General features: G+C 35.2%; 1 protein-coding gene across 1 annotated transcript in view; it reads left to right on the forward strand.

Annotated features, from left to right (window-relative positions):
• PRKDC (protein kinase, DNA-activated, catalytic subunit) overlaps positions 1-23,964 on the forward strand; it is an 84,350-nt gene that overhangs the window by 1,600 nt on the left and 58,786 nt on the right. The window contains exons 4-31 of the mRNA XM_062570376.1: positions 289-363; positions 1,205-1,313; positions 2,565-2,677; positions 3,373-3,472; positions 4,011-4,066; positions 4,157-4,187; positions 4,967-5,124; positions 5,347-5,493; positions 7,204-7,368; positions 8,358-8,526; positions 9,552-9,601; positions 10,199-10,336; positions 10,642-10,791; positions 11,244-11,359; positions 12,001-12,160; positions 13,297-13,383; positions 13,764-13,883; positions 14,255-14,414; positions 14,847-14,950; positions 15,928-16,018; positions 17,401-17,564; positions 18,229-18,381; positions 18,738-18,845; positions 19,665-19,891; positions 20,365-20,459; positions 21,062-21,161; positions 22,198-22,331; positions 22,887-23,141. Coding sequence (XP_062426360.1) covers positions 289-363; positions 1,205-1,313; positions 2,565-2,677; positions 3,373-3,472; positions 4,011-4,066; positions 4,157-4,187; positions 4,967-5,124; positions 5,347-5,493; positions 7,204-7,368; positions 8,358-8,526; positions 9,552-9,601; positions 10,199-10,336; positions 10,642-10,791; positions 11,244-11,359; positions 12,001-12,160; positions 13,297-13,383; positions 13,764-13,883; positions 14,255-14,414; positions 14,847-14,950; positions 15,928-16,018; positions 17,401-17,564; positions 18,229-18,381; positions 18,738-18,845; positions 19,665-19,891; positions 20,365-20,459; positions 21,062-21,161; positions 22,198-22,331; positions 22,887-23,141 — 3,535 coding nt within the window. The remainder of the gene's footprint in view (positions 1-288; positions 364-1,204; positions 1,314-2,564; positions 2,678-3,372; positions 3,473-4,010; positions 4,067-4,156; positions 4,188-4,966; positions 5,125-5,346; positions 5,494-7,203; positions 7,369-8,357; positions 8,527-9,551; positions 9,602-10,198; positions 10,337-10,641; positions 10,792-11,243; positions 11,360-12,000; positions 12,161-13,296; positions 13,384-13,763; positions 13,884-14,254; positions 14,415-14,846; positions 14,951-15,927; positions 16,019-17,400; positions 17,565-18,228; positions 18,382-18,737; positions 18,846-19,664; positions 19,892-20,364; positions 20,460-21,061; positions 21,162-22,197; positions 22,332-22,886; positions 23,142-23,964) is intronic.

A 23,964-nucleotide genomic window follows, 5' to 3' on the forward strand; every position in this document is an offset into this window, starting at 1 on the left:
CTACTTGTCTTAAGGAGCAATAATCCAGAGTCAGAAAATTTTCTATGTGAAGAGCCTCTCTCCTACAAATTACACTTCCTTTGTCTGAGCCTGTATTTTTTGTCAGACACTGTTCTAAGGTTGTCTATGATACCACTTTCAGGACTGAAGATTTTTATTATTTTAGTCTTTTTAAACATCTGCAACTTCTTAGGAATAGGTACGTTAAAGAAGAGGGTAAACACATGGTTATGTTTTAGTTTCCTTTTGTATTTCAGATTATAATAATCTTTCTTATTTTCTATTTAGCAAACTTGTATTAGTGTTTATACAAAAGACAGGGCAGCAAAATGTAAAATCTTGGCTGTGGAACTTCTGATTAAGGTAAAATGCATTTTATAATCCTCGTTTCTTAAAAAATAGTAGAAATCTATTATATTTCTACGATTGTACTATATAATGCAAAAAAGTTCACAATAATGAGAATGTTAATGGTCTAATATCTTAAATGTTAATAAAAAGATTTGTCTTAACAACAGATTTTCTATGAAGATTACGTAGCTATGAATATGTGATCTCTAAACCTGTTATAGCAAGACACAATTGATTGTTTTGGAGGTAGTCACCAATTTTCTCTTTCTTAGTTTATAATGTTACTTTATTAGGAAATTTTCCACTTAATTGTATTCTTACTCCAAAATATTATGTAATTACTTGTAACATATTAGATACAGTATGTGAAAGGTGCAGAGAAGAGCTTTTTTTTTTCCAGAAATTTTATTATTATGTGAGACTGATTTCTTAATATACTTCCTTAGGACGCTTTAGACCTTTGTTTTTCAAATACTTTGCACCTGCTTAGTTTTGCTTATGAGAAACAAAACTCCCTTCTGAGTTCCTCTGAGTTAATTCTTCTGTGATTTGGATTGGCTTTACAGCAGCAGGGAGAGAAATACAATATGAGAAAGGCTATTGTAGCCATTACTAAACTGTTTTTCTCATCTATTTGAGTTTTTTTGTATAAAAATACACATACAGGAAGGTAGCTTGTTGTTAGTGTAGATTGCCTGTCAATACTCTTTCTTGGACTAGCCATCTTAAACCTGTTTTACTGAATAGCATATTTAGGATGTACGTGAACTACATTTTTATTTAGGCTGAACAAGGTTATGATGGTGATATTAATAAGTTTTCTGAATTGTCAATTGTTTTTTATATATTTTAGTTGCTCCAAAATTTACGACATTCTTGTCTGATGGAAGAAATGAAAGTTGGAGAGATCTTTAATAAATTCTATGGGGAGCTTGCTACAAGAAATAAAGTTTCTGATACAGGTAGTTTTTAGTTTTTCTATCAATGTCATTTGTTTTATTGACTCTTAGTTTTTGTTGTATTATTTCTCACAGAAATGTATAATTGTTACTGCTGTGACAAGTGTGTTCAGAAATGGTAGCTGTCGTATTTTAAAATGAGTAAAATTTGTTGAGGTCTTCTGATAACAATCATGTAGTTTGTTCTTTTTTTTTTTTTTTTTTTTTTTCCCCGTAGCAGACTTATAAATATTTATGTGGGAGAAAATGTGTAGTTGAATTTAGTGGTGGTTGGTTCATATGAAATTTTACCACTGGGCTGATTTCAGATTTTTGACATATAAGTGTGTTTATATCTCTATTCTGTGATTATTAGTCCTTGAATGCCTGAATCCTGACAGTAATTCTAACCCTCTTGGTATTAACTAACTTAACTTTGTTAGGCTCTTAGACTTCTTCTGAATTCTGTGCTAATGTGGTGTAGCTGAACTTTCAAGGTTACTCCTATACCAGTTTTATAACTATACTCTCATATACTCCTGTAACTGGGAGCTTTAAAAGTAGTCCTAGTCCCGAGGGTGGGTGCCCATATCAAAAGCAGAGTAAATTCTAGGCCAGTAATTCCTGTCAAAGCTCACATAATCCTAGCTCAGTTGCTAAAATTCTTAATGATTTTATTCCAACTCTAGTCAGTCTTTTCTTTAGAGCTGCTATTTTAGTGTGATAGTCCCTGCACTGGTCAACCCTGTTCTGAGCTCATCAGTTCCTGGCTATTCTAGTTATATTACTTATAATATTAAGTATATTCATAGGAGTTCTACTTTGATGGTGTTGGCTAGTTTGAGTTATATCGTAGCTTGACAGATTTAGTCCTTACAAAGCTTGATGTGCCTACCTATTTGCCTGAACTGAAGGCTAGCAACTTCTGCAAGCTATTGACCTTAATTTTAATGATGCTTACAAGACCTAGCATAACTGCAAGGCTAACGCCAAGCTTGGATTAGTGGTAAATGTTTCTTTGGTGGTATGACCTTAATATTTTCTAAATCCTATTTAAAAGAGTAAATGTATTTAATTTATTTGTGAGGACACATCTCACATCGTAGTATGTTGTTACATGTACGTCATAAAGAGTTGTCTTTCTCACATGATAATCACCAATTAAAATCCTCAGTGATGGCTTTTTTATGGTTGCAAATTGTATAGGAATTGCAATGGAAATGTCAAACTAATTATTTTAATAATTAATATTTAATAATATGAATTGTTTTCCAGTTCTGGAGAAGATATATGAGCTTTTGGGAGTTTTGGGAGAGGTCCAGCCTAGTGACATGATTAACAACTCTGAAAAGCTATTCCGAGCTTATCTGGGAGAACTTAAAACACAGGTAGGGTTGGAGTTTCTTTTCCAACTCCTACATTACTTTGCTTTTTTTTTTTTTTTTTTTTTTTTGCCTCTGATGTGAGTAGTGCTGTTTGTTAGAAGACTGTTGCAACTAGTGCAATTTATAAAGGTTTAACTGGACAATTATAAGTGCTTTCTTAAGGACTCTTAAGGTTTGCATTCTCTGATTCTAGTAGAGAAGTTGTCAAAGTAAAAATTTAAGGCCGTCAGTGACAGCAAATTAATGTGAGAAAAGATAAATAACATATGATGATTACTGCAGCATATATTGCCTTTCACTGGTAATTTCTGATTTGTGCTCTATTAGCCGCAAAATCCTTTTTTGCTTTAGCACAGCTTTGCCTAACTTTACTTTCCTATATTCTGTGTTTTTAAGAGGTTAGCGTGTGCTATGTAAGTTTTGCTATGATTAGTTGTGAGGGAGCATATTTTGTGCTGGTCAAAGGAATTCTCATACTTCTGTAGTTAAAAGTATTTTTTCCAAGTGATACGAAGTCTCTGAACAATAGATGTTCCTGTAGACTTAAGTTCATAGAAGTGGGTGTTACTGAGGGTGTTGGCACACTTTTATTAATTTGGAATATGATTATTTTATCTACACTTGTAGGAACTGGGAGGTCTTGGGGTAAATCTGTGTTAGATTGAGGACAATATTTTTTTCAATTCCTGCTTTTTTAGATGACATCAGCTACAAGGGCACCAAAACTGTCAATTGTAGCAGGCTGTTTGAAGGGACTGGCTGCGCTCATGTACAACTTCACCAAATCTGAGAATGAAGGTACGTTCTTTTTCTGTGTGAAAAGCAGTTATACAGTTTGGTATATTTTGATGGTTATACTGCCCACAAGCAGCAACATTTCTGGTTGTGTACTCTGAATGAAATTTTCTCCACTCTTGTAAGGTTTATTTTTGCAAGGCCTATCCAGCTACATGAACCCCTATAATCTGCCTTTGTGGAAGAAGGCTTGATCAATAGGTTTCTGTATGTAAAGGTTTTAAATGCTATTTTCTAACCAGAGATTGGGTAACTGCAAGAGCCACGTTGAAGCTGGAATGCATTTATACAAAAATACGTTTTCCTTAGCAGAGATATGTCTGTTAAAACATGGATGTTCAAAAAAGTCTGTGAATATAGATGTAGTTTTGTTTGAAACTTAGAAGAATTACTGGAAAAAGTGTGTCTGCCATTTAAAATTGAATGTTTAAGTCTTCCAGATGTTGTTTATTCATACCAGGCTTAGGATAAAAATATCTTTTTCTTCACTCTACCTCTTGTGTGTGAATAATGAAATACTCTTTATTGGATTGTTCCGCAGATCCTCAGACATCAAAGGAGATTTTTGATTTTGCAATGAAAGCAATCAGGCCACAGGTATATCTGCCACATGTTAATTGATCTGCATAAATTAATTAGCCCTGCTGAAGAACAGATCACATATGACAAACATTTTTGATATTACAGGTTGATCAGAAGCGATACGCAGTGCAACTAGGTAAGATTGTCTTATTTCAGCTGTGGATACCATTTGCATGATAGTGTCTTCTGGCTGGAGATGTCCTCTGCTGGTACTTTTTGGATGGACCTAGTATTCAGCCTTCTAAGCTGATAGGGGAGCAAAGCTGGTGTACAAAACTGGAATCCAAAGAGATAAACACTTATTGGTTAAACTAAGCAAGGTCTGATAGGCTTATGAACAGAAGTATTGTACTTGATGCCATATGCCCCTGTCTGGGGTGAGTACAAAGCCCTGGAACGAGAAAGGGATCATGAAAGGAATAGCAACTGTGAGGTGTAAAATCCTCTTTAAAGATAGACTGACTAAATAAAAATTCCAGTTTTTGAGGGATCTTGAAATTTCATCTGTGCTGAAATCTGAGACTGTATTGTTACAAGTATTCCCAACTCTTTAACTTGTCCGCATTGCAGTTTGGAGGAGGAAGAAACTTGGACATGTGTCCTGACCACAAAAAACAAATCCTTGTAAATAGCGCAATCAAGTATTCTTGTTCATAACCACTGGCGTCCCTCTCTTTTTTCACTGATAATATAAATAACTTCATAAAACAGTTGTATCTTCCATAATTGTGTACATGAAGAAAGAGGATCTTGGAGAGTTGCTCTTTAAGATTTTAGTGTTTGGATAATGATACTATAATGGTTAGAAGAATATATTTTATAACTTCCAGTCAACCTAATACTTATTTTATAGCCTGGTCCATTGAAAGTGGAACATAAGTCTGAGTTTTAATGAGAATTATTTTTGAATTGCAGCTGGTTTACAGTTGTTCAGCAGGCATGCTGCTCAGTTTGGTACCTTTCTCCTGGACAACTATGTTTCACTGTTTGAAACAATGTGTAAATGGTGTGGCTATACAAATCAAGAGCTGAAGAAAGCAGGTCATTCTGCCTTAGATTCATTTCTTAAGCAGGTATTGTGACTGAACTGGGACTTCTGAGATTAAGGCAGAGTTAAATTTCTCAAAATAGTGGGGATATTTAGTGCTTGGAGTTTCAGTGAATCTGTTTAATAAGTAATTTTTCGGCTTCAAAGTCCTTGTATTATGAGCTAGGTGTTTTTGAAAACTAATGTGGGATGAGGGAGTTACTTGTGTGTTTCTGGAAAGTCTGAAATGTTTGTATCTGCTCTACAGATTTCTTTAATGGTAGCTAAGGACGCAGAGCTGCACAAGAGCAAATTGCAGTTCTTCATGGAGCAGTTCTATGGAATCATCAGAAGAATGGATTCAAGCAACAAGGAGTTGTCCATTGCCATTCGCGGATATGGGCTTTTTGCAGCAGTATGTGTGGGAAGCTTATTCTGATAAAGCAATATACCGAATGGATTTAAAGTTGGGATTCATACAGTTCGTTTTACAAATTTACGCAGCTTGTTATGTAGAGAGTGCTTCCGTTTCTAGATTAAGTATTGAAATTAGTCAGCTGCAGTCTAAAACGTGTTGTGGTTCAGTGTTATTGAAATGCCTCCTGTATTTAGTGGGAGCACTGTAGTTTTGAAGTGCAAAAACTGAGGGCATCTTATACAACTATCACAAAGCTTCAGGATGCACTTAATCACCGAAGTTACCGACAGTATCTTACTAGGTCTGTCTGCATTCCAGATGCCAATCCAGTGGCAACACAGATGGCAATACAGGCCAGCTCTGCTCAGGAAGCAGTTCAGATATGTTTTCTACAGAGCAGGAATCTCAATCAGAGTGGAAAAAATGGGCTGTTAGCTGTAGGACATTAGGCACTAATCTGTCAAATGACTGAAAATTTAAAAATGAAACTGTATTCACATTCTTATGTGCAGGGCAGAAATGCTTGTCAGGAAGCATAACTAAGAACCAACTTCCATTTTTTGTCAGCAATCAATTAGAGTGGGAGTGTAAAAGTAAAGGAAAATGTAGAGAAAGCAATAGTATTAACATACGTGTAGCCTATGTACTTTATGATGTTCCCCCAACTTTTATATAATGAAATGCTGATTTTTTTTCTTTCAAAAATCAGATTCTTATTTGTTTAGGGAGACTTAGGAAACATAGAGTGATAGAACAGCTGTTTAATTACCTGAATCCTTTCCATTTTGCTGCCATTTGAGCAAAGTTCATTTCTTCTATAGACCATAAACATATATTGTTGAAACCTAATGTTCTTACATGGTATGGGCTGGAAATGAATCGAAAGAACTTCATTAAAAATATCAATTATGGAATACATTAATTAAATTATATAATATAAATACAGAGGTAAGATAATTCTGTAAACTTTAACAAGAAAAAAGGGGGGTTAATGCTGGAATTCCTATACATTTTTAATGTATTAAGGAACATTAATGTTATTGGCCTATTCAGACTAACTATTGGCCAAGATTCAGATGCAAGATTGTGAGGAAGTGAGTCTTGCTGCCACTGCAATTAGTAACTTTAGACTAGATACAAGTTCAGTGACTGTTTCAAGAGAGAGTCCCTTTTCCACTGTTTAATTGCTAAAATAAATTAATAAGTAATACTTAGTTTTACAAGTGGTAAATGGATATTCTTAATTTTGCCACTCTGTTTTTAGACAGACTAGATTCAACCTTTAGCCTAACTCTTATATTCTGTGGTTGTACAAATCAGACCATTCTTCTGTCGTCATTCCTACTATGATCTTTGCCTATGACCTTTTCCTTGTTTCTTTTTCCCTTGAGAGCTCCTTTTGACCGAACTGATGGTAATTATTACAGCTTACAAATCATTCTACAGAAATCTGTAAGCATTACTACAGACCCTCTATATGTAGTGAGCAGAATACTAAAAGTATTAGTCAAGTCACCTTTAGCCTTTGCAATCTAGACCTTACTTCTAAAACATGCAAAATTCATTCAGATGAGTTTCTGGAAAATGTAAAAAAAGATTATTTTGATTGTAGTTCATTGATGACTTGGTTAGGTTTTTAGTGTTACAGCATGAATTTGCTTGGTTGTATGAAGTTCCTAAATCAGTATCTTATTTTTTGTTTATAAGCCCTGTAAAGCTACGTGTTCTAAGGATGTTGACTACATGTATGTTGAGCTTCTTCAGCGTTGTAAGCAAATGTACCTCACAGAGGCAGAGACAGTAGATGACCATATATATCAGCTACCAAGTTTCCTCCAGTCAATTGCAAGTGTGATATTCCATATAGATACAGTAAGTGGAGTATTTAAAGTACCGGTCAAATCTTTTTATGTGTCTAGGGATGTATAAGAGTGTAGTAGCTGTGCACTTACCTGTGGTAGAAGACACTTTTTTGTCTATAGTGTAATTGCTTCTAGCTCTGAGAGAGTATCAAAGGAATATCTTCCTAGATTTTATTTGAATAAAGAAAATGCACAAAATGTGCTAAATAAAATACTACAAAGCACTGTTTTAAAGATCGTGGTAACCAAATGCAAATGGGTTATTTATTTATTTTAGGAAAAGCTATTGCTTGGATACAGCCATACTCTTCTTTTTATGTGATGAATGTTCAAGGGGTCTGTTATTTCACTCTACTTACGTAGTTCTTTTTAAAAGGCTACTACATCTTCCCCCCCCCGCCACCGCCTTGTGCTTACCTTTACTAGAGCTTGGTATGTAATCAGTTTCTCTACCTCTGAGTCTTTCATGTTATGTGAATAATTCACAGAAACAACGAAAGCAGGGGAAGTCAAAACACTGTACCTCCCTGTTGCTGCTTTTTCTTTCAGTACTGATACTTAGCCTGCCTTCTGGAGCTGATAATCTGAATTTCCTCTGATGACGTGTGTGTTCCAATGAGGGCTTTCTAGATTCTGGGTGGAGCTGGGGAGCAGGCTTGGGGTGGAGAAGAGACTTCTGCTTAACATTCATGTGTTCAGGTCTTTAAGGATGAATAGATTAGACAGCTGTGTTCTTATTGTTAATTAAATTGACCCTTTCCTAATATACTTGTGACTGATTTTGATGAAGCTCTAATCTACTCAGGAACTGAAACATTCAGTTTTTCTTGATACTTGAGATGTATTCACTTGCTATGTCTTTAATCATTCTCAGAGTAGATCATAATGCAAAAATTTTTCTTACAAAGGTTCTGGAGGAAAACATTTTGTATTATTTTGCTTGTTAATAGAGGTGAACCATTGTCTTCACATGATGGGATTTTTTTGCTTTTCTTCTAGATTCCTGAAGTATACACTCCAGTTCTTGAACATCTAGTTGTGATACAGATTGATAGCTTTCCACAATACAGTGAAAAAATGCAGTCTGTCTGTTGCAGATCTATAATAAAGATTTTCCTAGCCCTGACAGGAAAAGGACCAATTCTCTGGAGCTTTATTAGCACTGTAGGTGAGTCTGTTGACTTTTTTTTTTTTATTTTTCTGAGCTGTTAACTGTTTCTAAGAGAGGCTTGGACAACAGCCATTTCGGGACAAAAACGAAGCCTTTTACATCCTTCAACAATGGAGGCTTACGGTTCTCATTGTGTTATTTTTCAACATCCACTGTTAAATCACTTAGGGAATACATTTAACAACTGTTTTGGATGACAGATGGAATATGGTCAAGGGCAGGAGAATAGTTTTTGTGGTAATCTGATTTCATTTAAAGGCAAGATTCCTGCTCAAAGGATTGTGGGGGAAAAGAGCTTTTGCAGGAAAATGTACAAAAATCTGTTCCTGGTTCTTTCCTTAGTCCTGCAGAAAGCCATAGGAACTTGGAGTAGTATCTTCTTTACCAGAAATACACTTTGTATTTTCTGGAACTTAAACACGGTAAAAGTGAAGATTCCAAATATGTATAGTTACTCAGATTTAGTCCTGCAAATATTAAAAAAAAAGGGGGGGGCAGTATTAAATGCTGACAGTTCCAGGAGCTTGCATGGTACTGGCATTTCATTATAATGATATTCCAAACTAATTGAATTTCTTTCAGTTATTTACAGTGGCTTTTCTCTATAACTGTGGTATTTTCGTTGTCTCCCTTGTTCATGATTTGGAATGTGATGTGCTCCCAAAGTATTATGCTGGAATAAATCCTTCTCTGTGAAAGTCATAGGTAGTTCTTGTCTTTTGTAATATAGGCATTAGGCCAATGCATTGACCACCACTGCATTCAGACTCAGGAAAAAGTTGAAGCAATATTGACAAAATGTATTAAGAAGCAAGTTCAAGATAGCTGCCCTGTGAAACATCCTAGAGTATTGACTCTGCTTTGATTATGTTTGTCATTTAAGAAAGATATCTATTCTTTTACTTCTCCCTCATCTTGACAGAATAAAGGAAATAGAAGATTGATTTAATTGTTTACTGATGTATAAGTCATATGGATGTTGTGTCTTTTTAAGTTTATTGAGGCTTTTTTTTTTTCCCCAGTGCATCAGGGATTAATCAGAATCTTTTCCAAGCCAATCACTTTTTCAAAGGTAAAACAACTGTTTAAATATACTTGTTTCTTCTAGATTCGTGAAGTATTCACTCCAGTTCTTGACCATCTGGTCAAGTAAATAGAGGAAGGCCCAAAGAACTAAAAATAGTACTGTCCTTTTAAAACCATGAGCCAGTTATTATTACTCACTTGTCCCTACTTTTGCCAGAATAATGAGAATGTCTCTCCTGTAATGAAAATAAAAGAAAATACTCCTTTGTTCTCTGGAGTTCTTCCTTGCTCAGATTGTCTGTAATGAAGTAGGTTGTATCTGTGGTCATCTAACTTTCTTCCGCATTAATAAATTTTGCCAACTTTAAAAGAAGAGGGAAAATTTTATTGAATGTTTGTCTTAAAGGGGGATTTAAAAGGTTTTTAATCCTGTCCAGCAGACTAACTATAGAGTCTCTACAATAACGGACTGTTGGGAGGAGGAGAAATTCAGAGACTTCTTAAAGGAGCTGTTTGTTTTCTTTTCAGCTTGAAATTAGAAAGCTAAGCATTTCAGGTTCCTACCAGTAGTTTTACAACATGTTTTGGCTTGAAACAGCTAGTTACATACACAGTGTTTCTGAAAAATACTGTGTCCTTTTAGGAATATTTTGGAAAAAAAACTTCTGGATCAGAAGAGTCCCCAGCAGCTGGAGAGGTTGGAACAGGGAAATGGAAAGTACCGACATACAAGGACTATCTGTATCTCTTTAGAAGTCTACTGAAATGTGACACAATGAAGGTAAAGGCATAATTAACATGGATATAGAAGAGGAAAGGCACTGTAGTCCTGACTGAGTCTTATCATTGTTTTTATAATCCTAGATTTTTTCCAAATGACCAGCCTGCCATGCTGTAGAACTGTCTAATTGTTTTAGTAGGATATTGGCAATTAAATTAAAAAAAAAAAGGATGAGTTTAGACTATTATACCTGAGAAACCTCTAAAGCCTGATTCTCTAAATCATTCAAAACCTGGGTTGTAAATTCAAGAATCAGTTCTCATTCTTCACTGTTGTGAAACATGAACTTTTTCCCTCCTGCGAAGGAATCTGTTTTGGAAGACGAAAATTTTCTTGATGCAAATTCAGCACTGAAGTCCCTCAGTCGTTTGTTATATGATGAACTTATAAAATCTGTTTTGAAGATTATTGAGAAGTTGGACCTGACTGTTCAGAAATTGAATGTTAATGAACAGGTGAGACCTGATGACTTGTTCATTAAGTTTTGCTTCTGTAGGGAAACCAAAATCCCATTCCTTGCTTTGTTATGATTATATAGCTCCTCATAGTGTCCTTGAATTAAAATTCTGGTTGGTGAAAATGTTTTACTTCATACTTCTGGATGTTGCACTGTAGTTAGGAGGTGGAAAAAGAAAAAATTACAGAATCTGTTATTTTAGTCTCCCTTTTCTGGCATGTAGAGTGGTTTTAGTTTTGATGGTCACTTTTTGTCTTGTAAGCAAGTGACCCTTATTATTTTTGAACTTGTTTGTGTGTGAATTACTACATTATCTCTCTGTATTGGACTAGCTAGCAGCAGTCGTAAAAAGAAGAGGCAGTTGCTAATCTTTTTTTTTTTTGGATGAAGGTATAAATGCTTTCTGTGTTGTCACAGATCCAGTGTTCTGGCTTCAATATTCATTTGCAGGATGAAAATGAAACTTACAGTGCTTTGGTTGTGCCTACTTCTGACCCTACTTCACACCTTCAGCCAACAAAGCCTACAGATTTTATTGCCTTTATTAATCTAGTGGAATTCTGCAGGTATGAATACATCATTTGTGTAGTTTAGTAGGTGTTATGAAGTGATTGGAAGAAAATTAAAGTATGTTTATTTAAGATGCCTGTTTCTGACTTATGACAAGTGTGTGTTTTTTTTTTAAGAGAGTACAGGATACAAGTCATTCATATGCATTTTTTATTGTCATCTTTTAGTACCCACTACAACTTTTAATATTATACTGACCGTATTTTCTAAATGCTTCAGAGACCAGAAATACAGTCTTCATAAAGTAGTATTTGAGCATTAAGTGAAAGGTACAGCATTATTTGTGAATGTCCAGTTGATTGTCCATAGTAATGTTGCGGTCTGTGGAAGTAACACGAAGTGATATGTGAGTAGGTGTGTTTGTATAAAGTTAGTAACAAGGCATAATGAGGAAGAAATGGTTTTGCCACTCTAAAGCAATATATAAATCTTCCTATACTTATATCAGAAGTGATATAATTATCCTCTCACTCTCTTTGGAGATACTCTACTATAGTAGTGCTTGTCTTTTGTGTGCTGACTTGAAATTTGAAAAAGAAAAGATACAAATGTTTAATTTCTTTTTTTCTGTTTTTTTCTTTTCTTTTTTTTTTTTTTTTTTTTTTTCCTGAATATTTTCTGTGCATCTGTTCTATAGAGAGATACTTCCAGAGAAGCATGTTGAATACTTTTACCCTTGGGTGTATTCTTTTGGTTATGAGCTTATTGTACATTCAACAAGACTACCTCTTATTAGTGGATTCTACAAGCTGCTTTCTGTTGCAATGAAGATTGCAAAGAAAATAAAATACTTTGAGGTGAGATCTCTTTTCTCAGTGAAGGTAAATATTGTGTTAATGATGGTGCACATCTTTTATACAAGGCTTTACACATGTATGCACAACAGAAAATAGTTACTGAAACTGCTGCCTGGTTTGTTTCAAATGTTAATGTCATTCTATGCCTCTGTAGTTAAAAATGCATGGAACATCAAAATTAGAGTGGAAGCTCAGTTTCTGAAGAAATACCATCTCTTCAGAATGTGCGGTGCTCTTTCCCAGATCCTGAGCTGGAGATGTGTTTGCAGTGTAGACTGTACAGAAGATCCAGCTTGGATATCAAAAACAATTTAACTAGAACAGCAAAGACATCTGTGTGAGTTAGTTACTCAACTTTTTAGGTATAGTTGTACTTTGCTACTCATTGATTCCCACAGGAAGTATGGTGTTCTGTTGAAAGATGAACCATTTGTGGTGTGGAAGCTATTGTAAAGTGAAAATGCTTCATCAAACAGCATTTAGCTCAACACAGAGCTGGGAACTGCTCTTGCCACAGGTGATGACAGTACTAAGTAAACTAAATTTAGGAATTCATAGAGTCACTGAATGGTTGAGGTTGGAAGGGACCTCTGGAGATCATCTACTCATACCTCACTGCTCAAGCAGGGTCATCTAGATCGCATCCAGGTGGGTTTTGAATATCTCTAGAGAAGGAAACTCCACAACCTCTCTGGGCAGCTCATTGGCATGGATGCTTACATAGATTTTCTTTGGGAGATGATACTGTTTGTGAATTGCTGTTTTCTCATTCCATCTGCATTCTGGCCATATGCCCATCCTATATTAGGAATTTGTTTTTTCTTTTGTGGCTTGTTGGATTAAGGAGCAAGGAGGAAATTCAACCATTTCAAAGTACTTTTTCATTCCTATGTATCTCAGTTACTTTGATATTGTTACTTTATGTCTGTATGCCAAAAAGTTGACTCTCAATATATGATACTAGTGCTAGCAACTAATCTTTGTGAGAACAAATGTACATTTTAAGCTTTCCATTCATGCAGAGTTCGTATCGGGACAGTACTGTATATATTTTGAGTTGTGGTTCGCATTTGTGTACTGTGTGTTATTCAGGATAGTTTTTCTAGCAGTACTGACTTGTGGTTTCTGCTTGGTAGGGTGTCAGTCCAAAGTGTTTCAGGAACTGTCCTGAAAACCCAGAAAAAAGTTCTTGCTTTGCCCTGTTTGTAAAGTTTGGAAAAGAGGTAAGTAATTTTGTGGCTAAGTTTCTTTGTTTAAATATAAGCATAAATGACTCAATCAACATTACATAATGATATCTTCTTAGACTCTGTATACATATGATAGCAATGTTTGATTTATACAACATAGTAGGATTTGGACAGCTGTTTTTGTTTTTTTACTTAATGTCAATAGAAGCATGTCGGTCACTTATGGATATAAAATTGAGCAATAACTTGCTTGTGGATTATACACTTCCTGATAACTGTCTCTAGGTGAATGAGATTCCATTATTGTTTTTGAATTGTGTATTTTATGTGCATATTGGTGCACACATAAAATAGCTAACATCAAGGACTTGTAAGATTTATGATTGTTCTTAACCTATATATCTGAATTTTAGGTTACAGCAAAAATGAAACAGTATAAAGATGAGTTGTTGGCATCCTGTCTGGTTTTTTTGCTCTCTTTACCACCTGCCATCATCATGCTTGATATAAAAGCATATATTCCTGCACTGCAGGTGGGTCAAAGTGATGTACAGCTAATGCTTTTTCCTTTCCTAAAACATGTTCAAAAAATTTGGAACAAAGTTAGTATCCTGTCAAGCAAGTAAGATCATCATTAAGCTTTGCGTTGTCTTCAGTAAAGTCAAGTACAAATGAGTTGATCTTTGGATGAGCTAGTAAATCTTCAGAGTTTGCAGTTGAACTTACTTGACTGTGTTAGTGCTAATATTGCAATGTAATAAATATCTTCGGTGTGGATTTTGTGAGCGAGGTGTTAAGTAGACAAAAGTGATGAAGGAAGATGTAATGTATGCCAAATGCTTGCAAATATGTTTTTTTCTTTTTAAATCATAGTAGTCATGATAGTTTTACATTTGATATGTAGAATGCGTTTAAGCTGGGCCTTAGCTGTACTGTGGTGGCTGACCTGGGACTGGATGCTTTGGAAGACTGGTCAGCTCACATTCCCAAACATATAATGCAACCTTATTACAAGGATATTCTACCTCTTCTTGATGGTTATTTGAAAAACTCTACATCTACAGGTATGTTTGGAAAATGAATTTTTAGTCTTGAGGAACAGAGAAAGAAATTTTCCATAGCTGTACCTGGGGAGATGAATGTGACATACTTTTTGTCTGTGTTATATGTTTTTGTCTGTGATTGGAACTCTACAATTTCTCTTACATCCAAAAGCTTACCTTTTTCTTAAGCTACAATAAATTTTCTACTGCTGAACAGGAATTAGTTATTTTATATGTCACTTTTCAATTATTTGTCTTTTGTATCCTTAAATCTATCTTATTTTTCACTAATCGAGATTTATTTTCCTTAATAAGGACTTAAAATGAGAGAAAAGTAATTGTCACATCTTAACATAAAGGTAAAAGGACAAAAATTGTTTGTTTGGTTTTTTAAGGAACTTAAGGTGCGGGTACAATAAATTAGTATTTATATGCTGTTTTCTTGTTTGTCAGGTGAACCCCAGAATAACTGGGAAATAAGGAAACTTTCTCGAGCAGCCCAGAAGGGATTTAGTAAAGTTGTGATACAGCATTTAAGAAAAGCAAAGACTTCATTGGTAAGAGCTGATTCAGAGTTAAATGTGAATGTATCACCTCTGTCAGCCTCCCTTTCTCGCTTTCTTATCTATACTTTTCTGATTTATTTTGACTATAGATCAGTATAATGATACAGTTCTACAGTGTGACTCAAAAAGTTACTACATCAGCACAGCTGGAAGGGTGTTATATTTCAAGGTAGTAATGGAATGAAGCAGGTGAAGGGAAAAGGAGACTGAAGAAATCTTTTACGTGTGCATCAGTGCCACACTAATATATTGCAGAAACAAAAATTTAACTCCCTACACTTAAAATCAGATCCTAGCTTTACAGTGTGCAGTTTGCATGTAGCATGTTATGGAAATGTAAGATGTTTTAATCTTTTGGATAGATTCATAATCTTAGAAGTCAAGCACTGCTGGTCATCACACACGTGCGCGTGCACCCCCACACACACACGCACGTACCCCTCTTTCCAGCCTAATGGTCTTTAAACAAAATGAGTTAATTTTCTATTCTACAAAGATTCCTAGAAACATTTGAAAATCAATTGGCTACTTACATGTAGATAAAGGATCTAAACTTTAAATTATTGGATTAAAATAAATGAAAAGAGTAATTTTTACTTCGGATTACCATTTTATAGACTACTACATCTTTCTGTGAGTGTAGTATCTGATGATAAAACTTCAACCTTTATTTGAGAAATGATAACTGAAAGATTACAAAATATGATGACCCAGAAGGCAGAGGATCTCAGTGTGGAAAATACGTGTACACATGTTAAACATTTGCCAGTGTTCCCAGCTTCTGTTCTTTGAACCAAAACTGTTCTTTTGTTTGATGCTATTCCTCTCCTCACAAGTTTTTCACTCTTCCTTTTTCATCCATATGTTACTAAGGACCGTAAATCCTTCATTCACTGTGTAAACCAGGTTATTTATTTGCAAAGGTAATTCTTCCTTCACTGTTGTTATTAATCTGTTGAGTTATTCAGGATGGTGATCCCTCCTTGGAAGCAGTAAGGACTAGAGTGGCACAGCTTCTTGGATCTTTGGGAGGGCAGATCAACCACAATTTGATTACAGGTGACTGTCCAAAAAATATTTACATGCATCTGCTCTCTCTCCCTCTCATGTTGATTTCAGTGAAGTCTCAACATTACTTTGTGAAAATGCGTGAACTTACCAAGGAAAGCTAGTTTTTGTTGCCCTTTTCTAAACAGAACTGCCTTTCTTTTATTCTGTCCTGCTGTTCGGGAAAACAGACTATTGACCAACTTTGCTATGCAATGGAGAAAGGGCATAGAAATCTTCAGCACATTTGGTTAAATGCAAAAAATCACATGCCTCTGAGGATATGATTTGATCTATTTTCTCTCTTCGCCTCTATCCTCTGGCTGCAAAGTCATTTTAAGACTTTGTCATAGTTTGCATCTCCTGGACATTATTCACACCTCTTTACTACAATTCTCCTGTAATCCAGTTTTGCGGAACTGCAGCCTGTGAATTGTTTTATGTAAATCTCAGAAAGCCTGCTTCTTGACTTGTGAGTTTAAGGAAGTGTCCTGCCTTTAGTAGGTCTAGGTATTAGCACTCCATTTGTGTACCTCCTCAGAAAAACTTGTTTTCTGTTCTCTGTTCGTCTGTTTAGTCTATGAATAAATGTTACAATTATTAAAAATCTTAAAGTGTAACTATTATAAGAATGGAAAATGGTACTGTGAGTACCTGACCATGAGCTTTCAAGGGATGAATTCAACTCAAAATTTAGCCAGTCTAAAAATTAATCTAGTTATATAAAGGTTTTGTTCCTTCTTTTACTGCTTACATTAGGTTTTTCTGCTTTTACAGTCAATTCTCTTTCTGGCAAATACTTCTCCTTTGCTTATTCAGAAATACTCAGGGAAAGTAACAGATTATTCTTTGGAAAATAAATAAGAAATATAGTCAGACTGTTTTAACAAATATAGGAATATAGGCAGGGAAGGGAATACTACTGAACACTACTAAATTAATCATCCTGTATACAGGAGTCTATGTATGTTGGATCTGCTTTTCTGATCTGACCTTCAAGCATTGTTCATAACAGTAGAAGACAAAACTAATATACTGGACATTCTAAAAAAGTGTTTTAGATCAAGTGTGGTTCCGTGTCTTTTGACTTTTATAATTATCCCCAAATTTGTTTCTATTGAAATTGGGGGCTACTGCAGTTGTCTCCTGAAAAGTTGGCTACAATTATTTTTCCCATGTGATCGCCAAACATCTGTTTGTCTCTGCAAATAAAAGCAGACCCTTAACAAACTTCTGGTGCTTATAACATTCAATAAATTATAAAACAATGTTTTGTGACAATTCAACTGAAGTAGGAGGAATACAGATTTTTTTTGACTGAATTACATAAGTATTTGTTTTGGGTATGCTGTATAGAACTTATTTTTGCTTTTGATCTTTTTCAAATGCATTAGCTACCCCTACAGAAGAGATGATGAAGAGATGTGTATCCTGGGACACTGAGAAGCGTCTGAGCTTTGCTGTGCCATTTGCAGATATGAAGCCAGTCATCTACTTAGATGTATTCTTGCCTCGTGTGACTGAATTGGCTCTTTCTGCTAGTGACAGACAAACAAAAGTATTGATGTGATCTTTTTGTATCTTTGTTTTTGCTACCTGATAAATACTGCATAAAATATCTTCCTCATTAAGGAAGAGCTGTTTTAAATCATAGGTAGAAATGTGCTTCCTCGGTGCTCTTTCATAATGATAGAATTCTGAGTGTTTAAAAAACATAAAGAAACTGTTGCTAAAAGCTCTATCAGACAGCCTTGTACTTTGATAGTTAGACTTAACATAAAAATGAAAAGTTTTAACTCGTTATCCTACAGTGTTATGTTGCCTCCTTCCCCTGCCTAGTCTATGAGCTTGTGGCTTCAGTCCAGCAAAGCACTTAAGCAAATATTTTCCTGCTTTGGTAGATTGGGATGTTGATGTCCAAAGACAGTCCAGATCAAAGATATTCTTGAACATGTGATAACGGGCTGCTTATTCAGTGATGTATTTTTTCCAGTTGAAAACAGATTGCATGATGATAGACACTAACATTAGGAGGAAGGCCAGGTAGAATGCATGTGAGTTATTTACATGGATATTATCTGTCCCTAGGGTAATGATGTAGCATAGATAGGAGTGATTTCTTAAGTACACTCTTTCTTTGGACTCGCTTCTCTCCTGCCCTCAATATTCTGTTTTATGTGAAAGCATTGGGTGCATAATCAAAATGGATTTTTAAATTTCAGGTTGCAGCATGCGAGCTGCTGCATAGCATAGTTGTGTACATGTTGGGGAAAGCATCTCAAATGCCAGAAGAACGTCAGGGTCCCCCACCCATGTATCAGTTATACAAACGAATGTTCCCAGTACTGCTTCGTCTTGCTTGTGATGTAGACCAGGTAAACAGGTTCGCTTGTAAGCATTTTTGCTCTCAGTGTGAGATTTCAATTATAATTGTACTTTAGAAATTATCCTTACATATGCCCCCTATTTATTTATTTATTTATTTTCAAATGTAATATGTTTTATAAGTTATAAAAATTATAACTTTTGAGAACTTTTGAGACTAGGTGAATAAAAAGCAGCTAACCAGATGTATATTTTTAATCTGTGGTGAGAGAATATAATATGAAGTTGAGTATTTGTTTTACAGATGCTTTTTAAAATAAATACTGTTTTTATTTGCCATTTGAATAGCAAAATAGCATAGAAATATATTAATTCTACAAATGTAGTTTGTTTTTAATCTTTTCAGGTAACAAGACAGTTGTATGAGCCTTTAGTTATGCAACTCATTCACTGGTTTACTAACAACAAAAAGTTTGAGAGTCAAGATACAGTGGCATTCCTGGAAGCTATCTTGGTAAGGCAGAAGTCTTCCTTTTCTTTTTTTCCCATGTTGTATGCTATTGTTTTTAAATAGTATCATCTTACCCTTGAAGGAACCAGGGGCACAAAAACAAATGAAATGCCTCCTTATTTGTCTGAAAGAAGGAAATCAGTTTACCAATATAATGACCTTTTATTGTTTCTTAACCTAAATTCTGATGATAGTTTTCTCTATAGCTGCATTTTGAGAATGTCTAAGAAAGTGTCTTCAGAGTCTTTAAGATTACTGAAACAGTTTTTATCATCAGTGTATACAAGGAAGTACTGAAATGCCTGTTTACTCCCCTCTAAATAAAAGTTGCTGTTGATATGTTTCATTTTCCTTTAAGCTTCTTTACTTTCACTGAGCAAATATTTTAAATTTAAAACTGGCTTTTTGCACCATCTTGAAGTAGCTGGAGACAAGATAGACTCAGAGGTTTCATAATACTTTATATAAAGGAGATTAATGTTGCCACATTATGTTGAATGTCATGCTCTAGAGCAGAGGCAATGAGCTTACCAAAAAATGAAGTGACTTGTCCAAGGCCCCGATACTATTGCATAGCTGATATAAGAATAGAAGCCCAGTTCTTTAAGTCCTAATTCAGTGCTCTGATGGCTGAAAATGCTGCCTTTCCCTGGAACAGTACTAGTTTTGAAGCCCTATTATTTCCAGGGAACTGAGAGTAAATTATTTTTAACATATTTAACGTATTTAACAAAACTGTATTAATAGGCTGCTTTGGTACTGTACTGCACTGAGACAATGAGCTTTTTCATTCCTGTAATGAATTATCTTGTGTAATTTCAGGCTGGCATAACTGATCCCATTGACAGTACTCTGAGAGATTTCTGTGGCCAGTGTATTCGAGAATTTTTGAAATGGTCTATTAAGCAGACAACACCGAAACAGCAGGAGAAAAGCCCAGTGAACACCAAGTCTCTTTTTAAACGGTTGTATAGTCTTGCTCTTCATCCTAGTGCTTTCAAGAGACTAGGAGCTGCACTTGCTTTTAACAGCATCTACAGAGAATTTAGGTGGGCAAACAGAGCTTGGAACTCTAACTAACCCTAATTAAAGCTACAAGGAGATAAAAATAATGACACTCATTCTGTTCATGTGTATAACAGCTGTAAAATTTAGTTATCCAGAATATTCACTGAACTAATTTAATTATAATTATTATAATAATTAACAATATTTAGCAATATAAAATAGTTATGATCTAATTATAATTTTGAGGACTGTGCAAGCAGAAAACATAAAAGTTTAAGTTTCCATAACAAGTTTATGAAACATTGTTTATATCTTTAAAGGCAGTTAGTAAATCTTCACTCATATCTGAGAGTTATTTTATAATGGTCTAGGTGTGTTTTTTTTCTGCAAATATTCTGTGCAGTTGTTTATCAAATAATTCTGCAGTTTTTTAATTTCTATATTTTTATTAGAATTTCAGGTGTAGTATTTCTTCTACTCATGTTTCTTGTCATATTTATTCCTAATTTTAAAGGGAGGAAAATTCTCTGGTGGAGCAGTTTGTATTTGAAGCATTGGTTGTATTTCTGGAAAGTCTGGCCTTAACCCACACAGATGAGAAATCATTAGGTGAGCTACAGCTAACTAATTATGGAATGAAGAAGAAAGCTGTCCTACCGAATCTTGAATTAAAGAAGAAAAAGTAAACTAAACTATGACTCTGTAACTGTAGGAAAAGTAAAGTGTGTTACTTTTGGAACAAAAGTGGTATTATTTTACATTGCTGATGGAGAGGTCATTTGATTTCCAGTCAGTAGCTGCTTGAAACAAGTCCATGCAATGCAAAAGTGTAAGATTTTTGTTCTGTGCTCAGGAAAAACATTTCGTAAATGTTTTACAGTAATACTAAAAATACTAGTGATGCTTCTGACTTGAGTCTCAGTTGTACAGTTACACAATGGAAAAAAATGTAGTTTAGTGAGACTCTCAAAGTCTACTTTTATAAAACAAACACATTGCTAAAAAATGACATTTCTCTATAGTCTGTAGGAAGTTTCCATTATTTTTAATACCCTTTGATGGTTGCCATGTCATTCTTTACACCAGTATGGAGTGGAGGTGTTAGACATTATCTTGTGTATTAGTCTCTTGAACCATTTCTACAGTGGTAACTTGATTGAATGAATTGAGATGTTACTAGCATTTATTTATGGTCACTTCTTTCTTAACAGGTACCACTCAACAATGTTGTGACACTATTAATCATCTAAAGCGCATAATCAAGGTTAAAGCATCTTCTTTAAATAAAGCAGGGGAACGACGAGTGCCACGGTCAGCAACTTGTTTGCCATTTTTTGACTTTTAAATACTACATTTTAGTTAACAGTATATGTGGTTCTGTTAAAGACTTAGCATTTTGAATGGGAAATTCATCCTGTGACTGCTGTTAATGCAGATTTATGTTCCTCAAATGTCAGGGAAAAAATTCTTTTCCTCCTGATATGTCTGTTGAATCGCTGATAGAAATGCTGAACGTGATACAGGAAAAAGGACTACAGTGATCACTCTTGATTCCAGTATAGTGAGCTCAGAACAGAGAGCTTGCTCTAATTTTGCAAAGATAGGCAGAAAAGAAAACCATGTTTCCCTCACAGCAATGTTTGTCAGCACTGGTGTTATGAAGCCTTTGGAGGAAACTTCTCCCAGGTCTTTTTTCATTGCTGTAGTTAGTTTCATTGCCCTGTTAGAAGAGGCAGGACAAACTGCAACAACATGATCAAGAATTAAGGTGTAGTGAAGAAGATGGAAGTAAACATAGATTCAAGGCCACACTGGATGAAGCCCTGTGTAATCTGCTCTGAGCTCATAACTGACCCTGCTTTGAGCAGGAGGTTTGACTAGAGACATCCTGATGTCCCTTACTACCTGAGTTACCTTGTCATCCTGAGCAAATGGCGAGCAGAGTATGAATGTTGGCTCACTGGTGTGTCACAGAGTGTAAATTAAGTGACTAAATAAATAGGGAGGGGAAAAACTGTGTAGAGCTTAATTTTTCATCTCTATTTTTTTCTCTGAGTGATATGAAGAGTCCTGATGCTGCTCTTTAAATTGTTGCCATAAAGCCTACACTCTGAAGATCCAGAGTAGAGTAGGGAGAAAGGAAAGCAACATAGCTTTACTTGTAGAAGAGCTTGTCCCTGTAGTACAAATGGCTGGGCTTATCTTGTTCTTCCTTTTTCCTTATTTTGGTTAGATAGATAAAAAGATTTTCAGAATGCTCATGGATTATTTAGATTTTTTTAATCTGGAACAGATGGCTTCTTGGTAGATGTCGTGGAGGATTGTTAATCTCTCATATTTTGTGCAGAGGATTTCCAGCTACTAAGACAGTGTGTCTTCTGGACATTGTCATGTGGCTTTTAGTGCAGTGTGGGCGACCTCAGACAGAGTGCCGGCATAAATCCATGGAGCTCTTCTATGAATTTGTTCCTTTATTACCAGGTATTGTGAGTCACTGTGTACTGTGTATCATTGCTTTTGAAATACTGTGCGTTTCTTCCCCATATATTTTCTTTGGAAAGTATTAATTGGTCTGTATTAGGAAAATTACTTTTGAAGTAGATGTGTGTTCACATGCTGATATTAAATAAGAACTGAATAGTTGCTCGTATCTGAAATCAAATACTATAAGCACCTCAGGGCTTCAGGTGGTTATGTGGGTTTGGAAGAAGGTTTTTTTGCAGATGTTCTTCCAGTCAGGAAGGAGAACTTACAGGCCCAGAGCTGCTCTTGCATCCAGCTACCAGGGCAACATTTGCTGACTGAGAACTATTGGGAGTGTCTCACAAACTGACCTATTCATTGCAAGTAACCTAAGCAGTATGACAAGGCTATACCAATATCTTCTCTTCTAGAAGGCAGAAACAAGATCTTAATACATTGATCCACTGTGTAGATTAAAACAGAAAGTTGGAACATTTTGCCTCTAAGTTTCCTGCCGACTTGAAATGTTTTCTTTTTTCCTTGAGAATTTAGATATGTGTTTGTGTCTATCAGGAAACAAGTCTCCATCTTCTTGGCTGGCTGATGTTCTGAAAGAAAAAGGCATTTCTTTCCTCATTAACAAATTTGAAGGAGGTGGCAGGGCTGCCGATAGTCTGTCTGGAATCCTTTCTCAGCCAACTCTCCGTGGTATGCAGGAGCCCTTTAGCTTACGGACTGTTGTGCAGTGGATGGGTATGTTCTTAGCATCACTGGACTGCTACAATACATTCTTTGAGCTGCAAATGATCAAACCTTATGAAATACTGGGTAAGCAATTAACTGTTGTGTTAGGATCATTCGTGTCTGTTACCCAAGCTCATTCTAAGATTAGTTCCCTATTTGGACTTGAAGCTTTTTTCCTCAAGTGAAGGATTGATGAATTTTATAAACTCTTCTATCTTTAGAAATTATGCTGTACAGCTGTATCTCCCTCTGCTGAGGAGACCTATAGTTTGTTCATTTGTTTTTTTTTAATTATTTCCAAAGCCCCTTACCTACTTTATTAGTGTCTAGAAGGGGCTATCAGAAAGCAATGAAAGAAGTCCCCTTCTCACTTCAAGCCATGTATGTATTATCTTTCTAATGCTTCAACTGTATTGGATTTAAATTCCTCAATTTTAAATTTTCATAATGGAACCACTGGGTCTATATCAAACAGTATTTCTTTTAATTATTCATGCAGCTTTAAACAAAATACTCTTTTGTATCATTGACAGCACAGTTGGATAGTTACTTCATATATGAGGTTTTGCCTGTCTGTCATCGTGACATCTCTGTCTTCATTTAAAACAATACTGTAAAATTGTTGTTAGATGCAGTTAGCGTAAGACCAGATTTTTCAAAGCTATAGGTTTAAAAATTTCACCCTTTTTATTACAAATGCTTAAATTATCCTCAGTAGTACATGCTTTTATTGGACGTGTTTCTATCATTCGCTGCCCAGAATGTTAATATTTGGAACTAGCATATGACCTTCAGGAAATATTGTTGCGAGAAATGGTTATTTTCTTCATTTTCATTATGTCAACATACCACATTAAGATTGTTTTCTTCCAAACACAAAATAATGTTTTTAAAGTTGGAAGTTGTT

This window comes from Rhea pennata, chromosome 2, assembly GCF_028389875.1.
Source record: "Rhea pennata isolate bPtePen1 chromosome 2, bPtePen1.pri, whole genome shotgun sequence".
Taxonomy (NCBI): domain Eukaryota; kingdom Metazoa; phylum Chordata; class Aves; order Rheiformes; family Rheidae; genus Rhea; species Rhea pennata.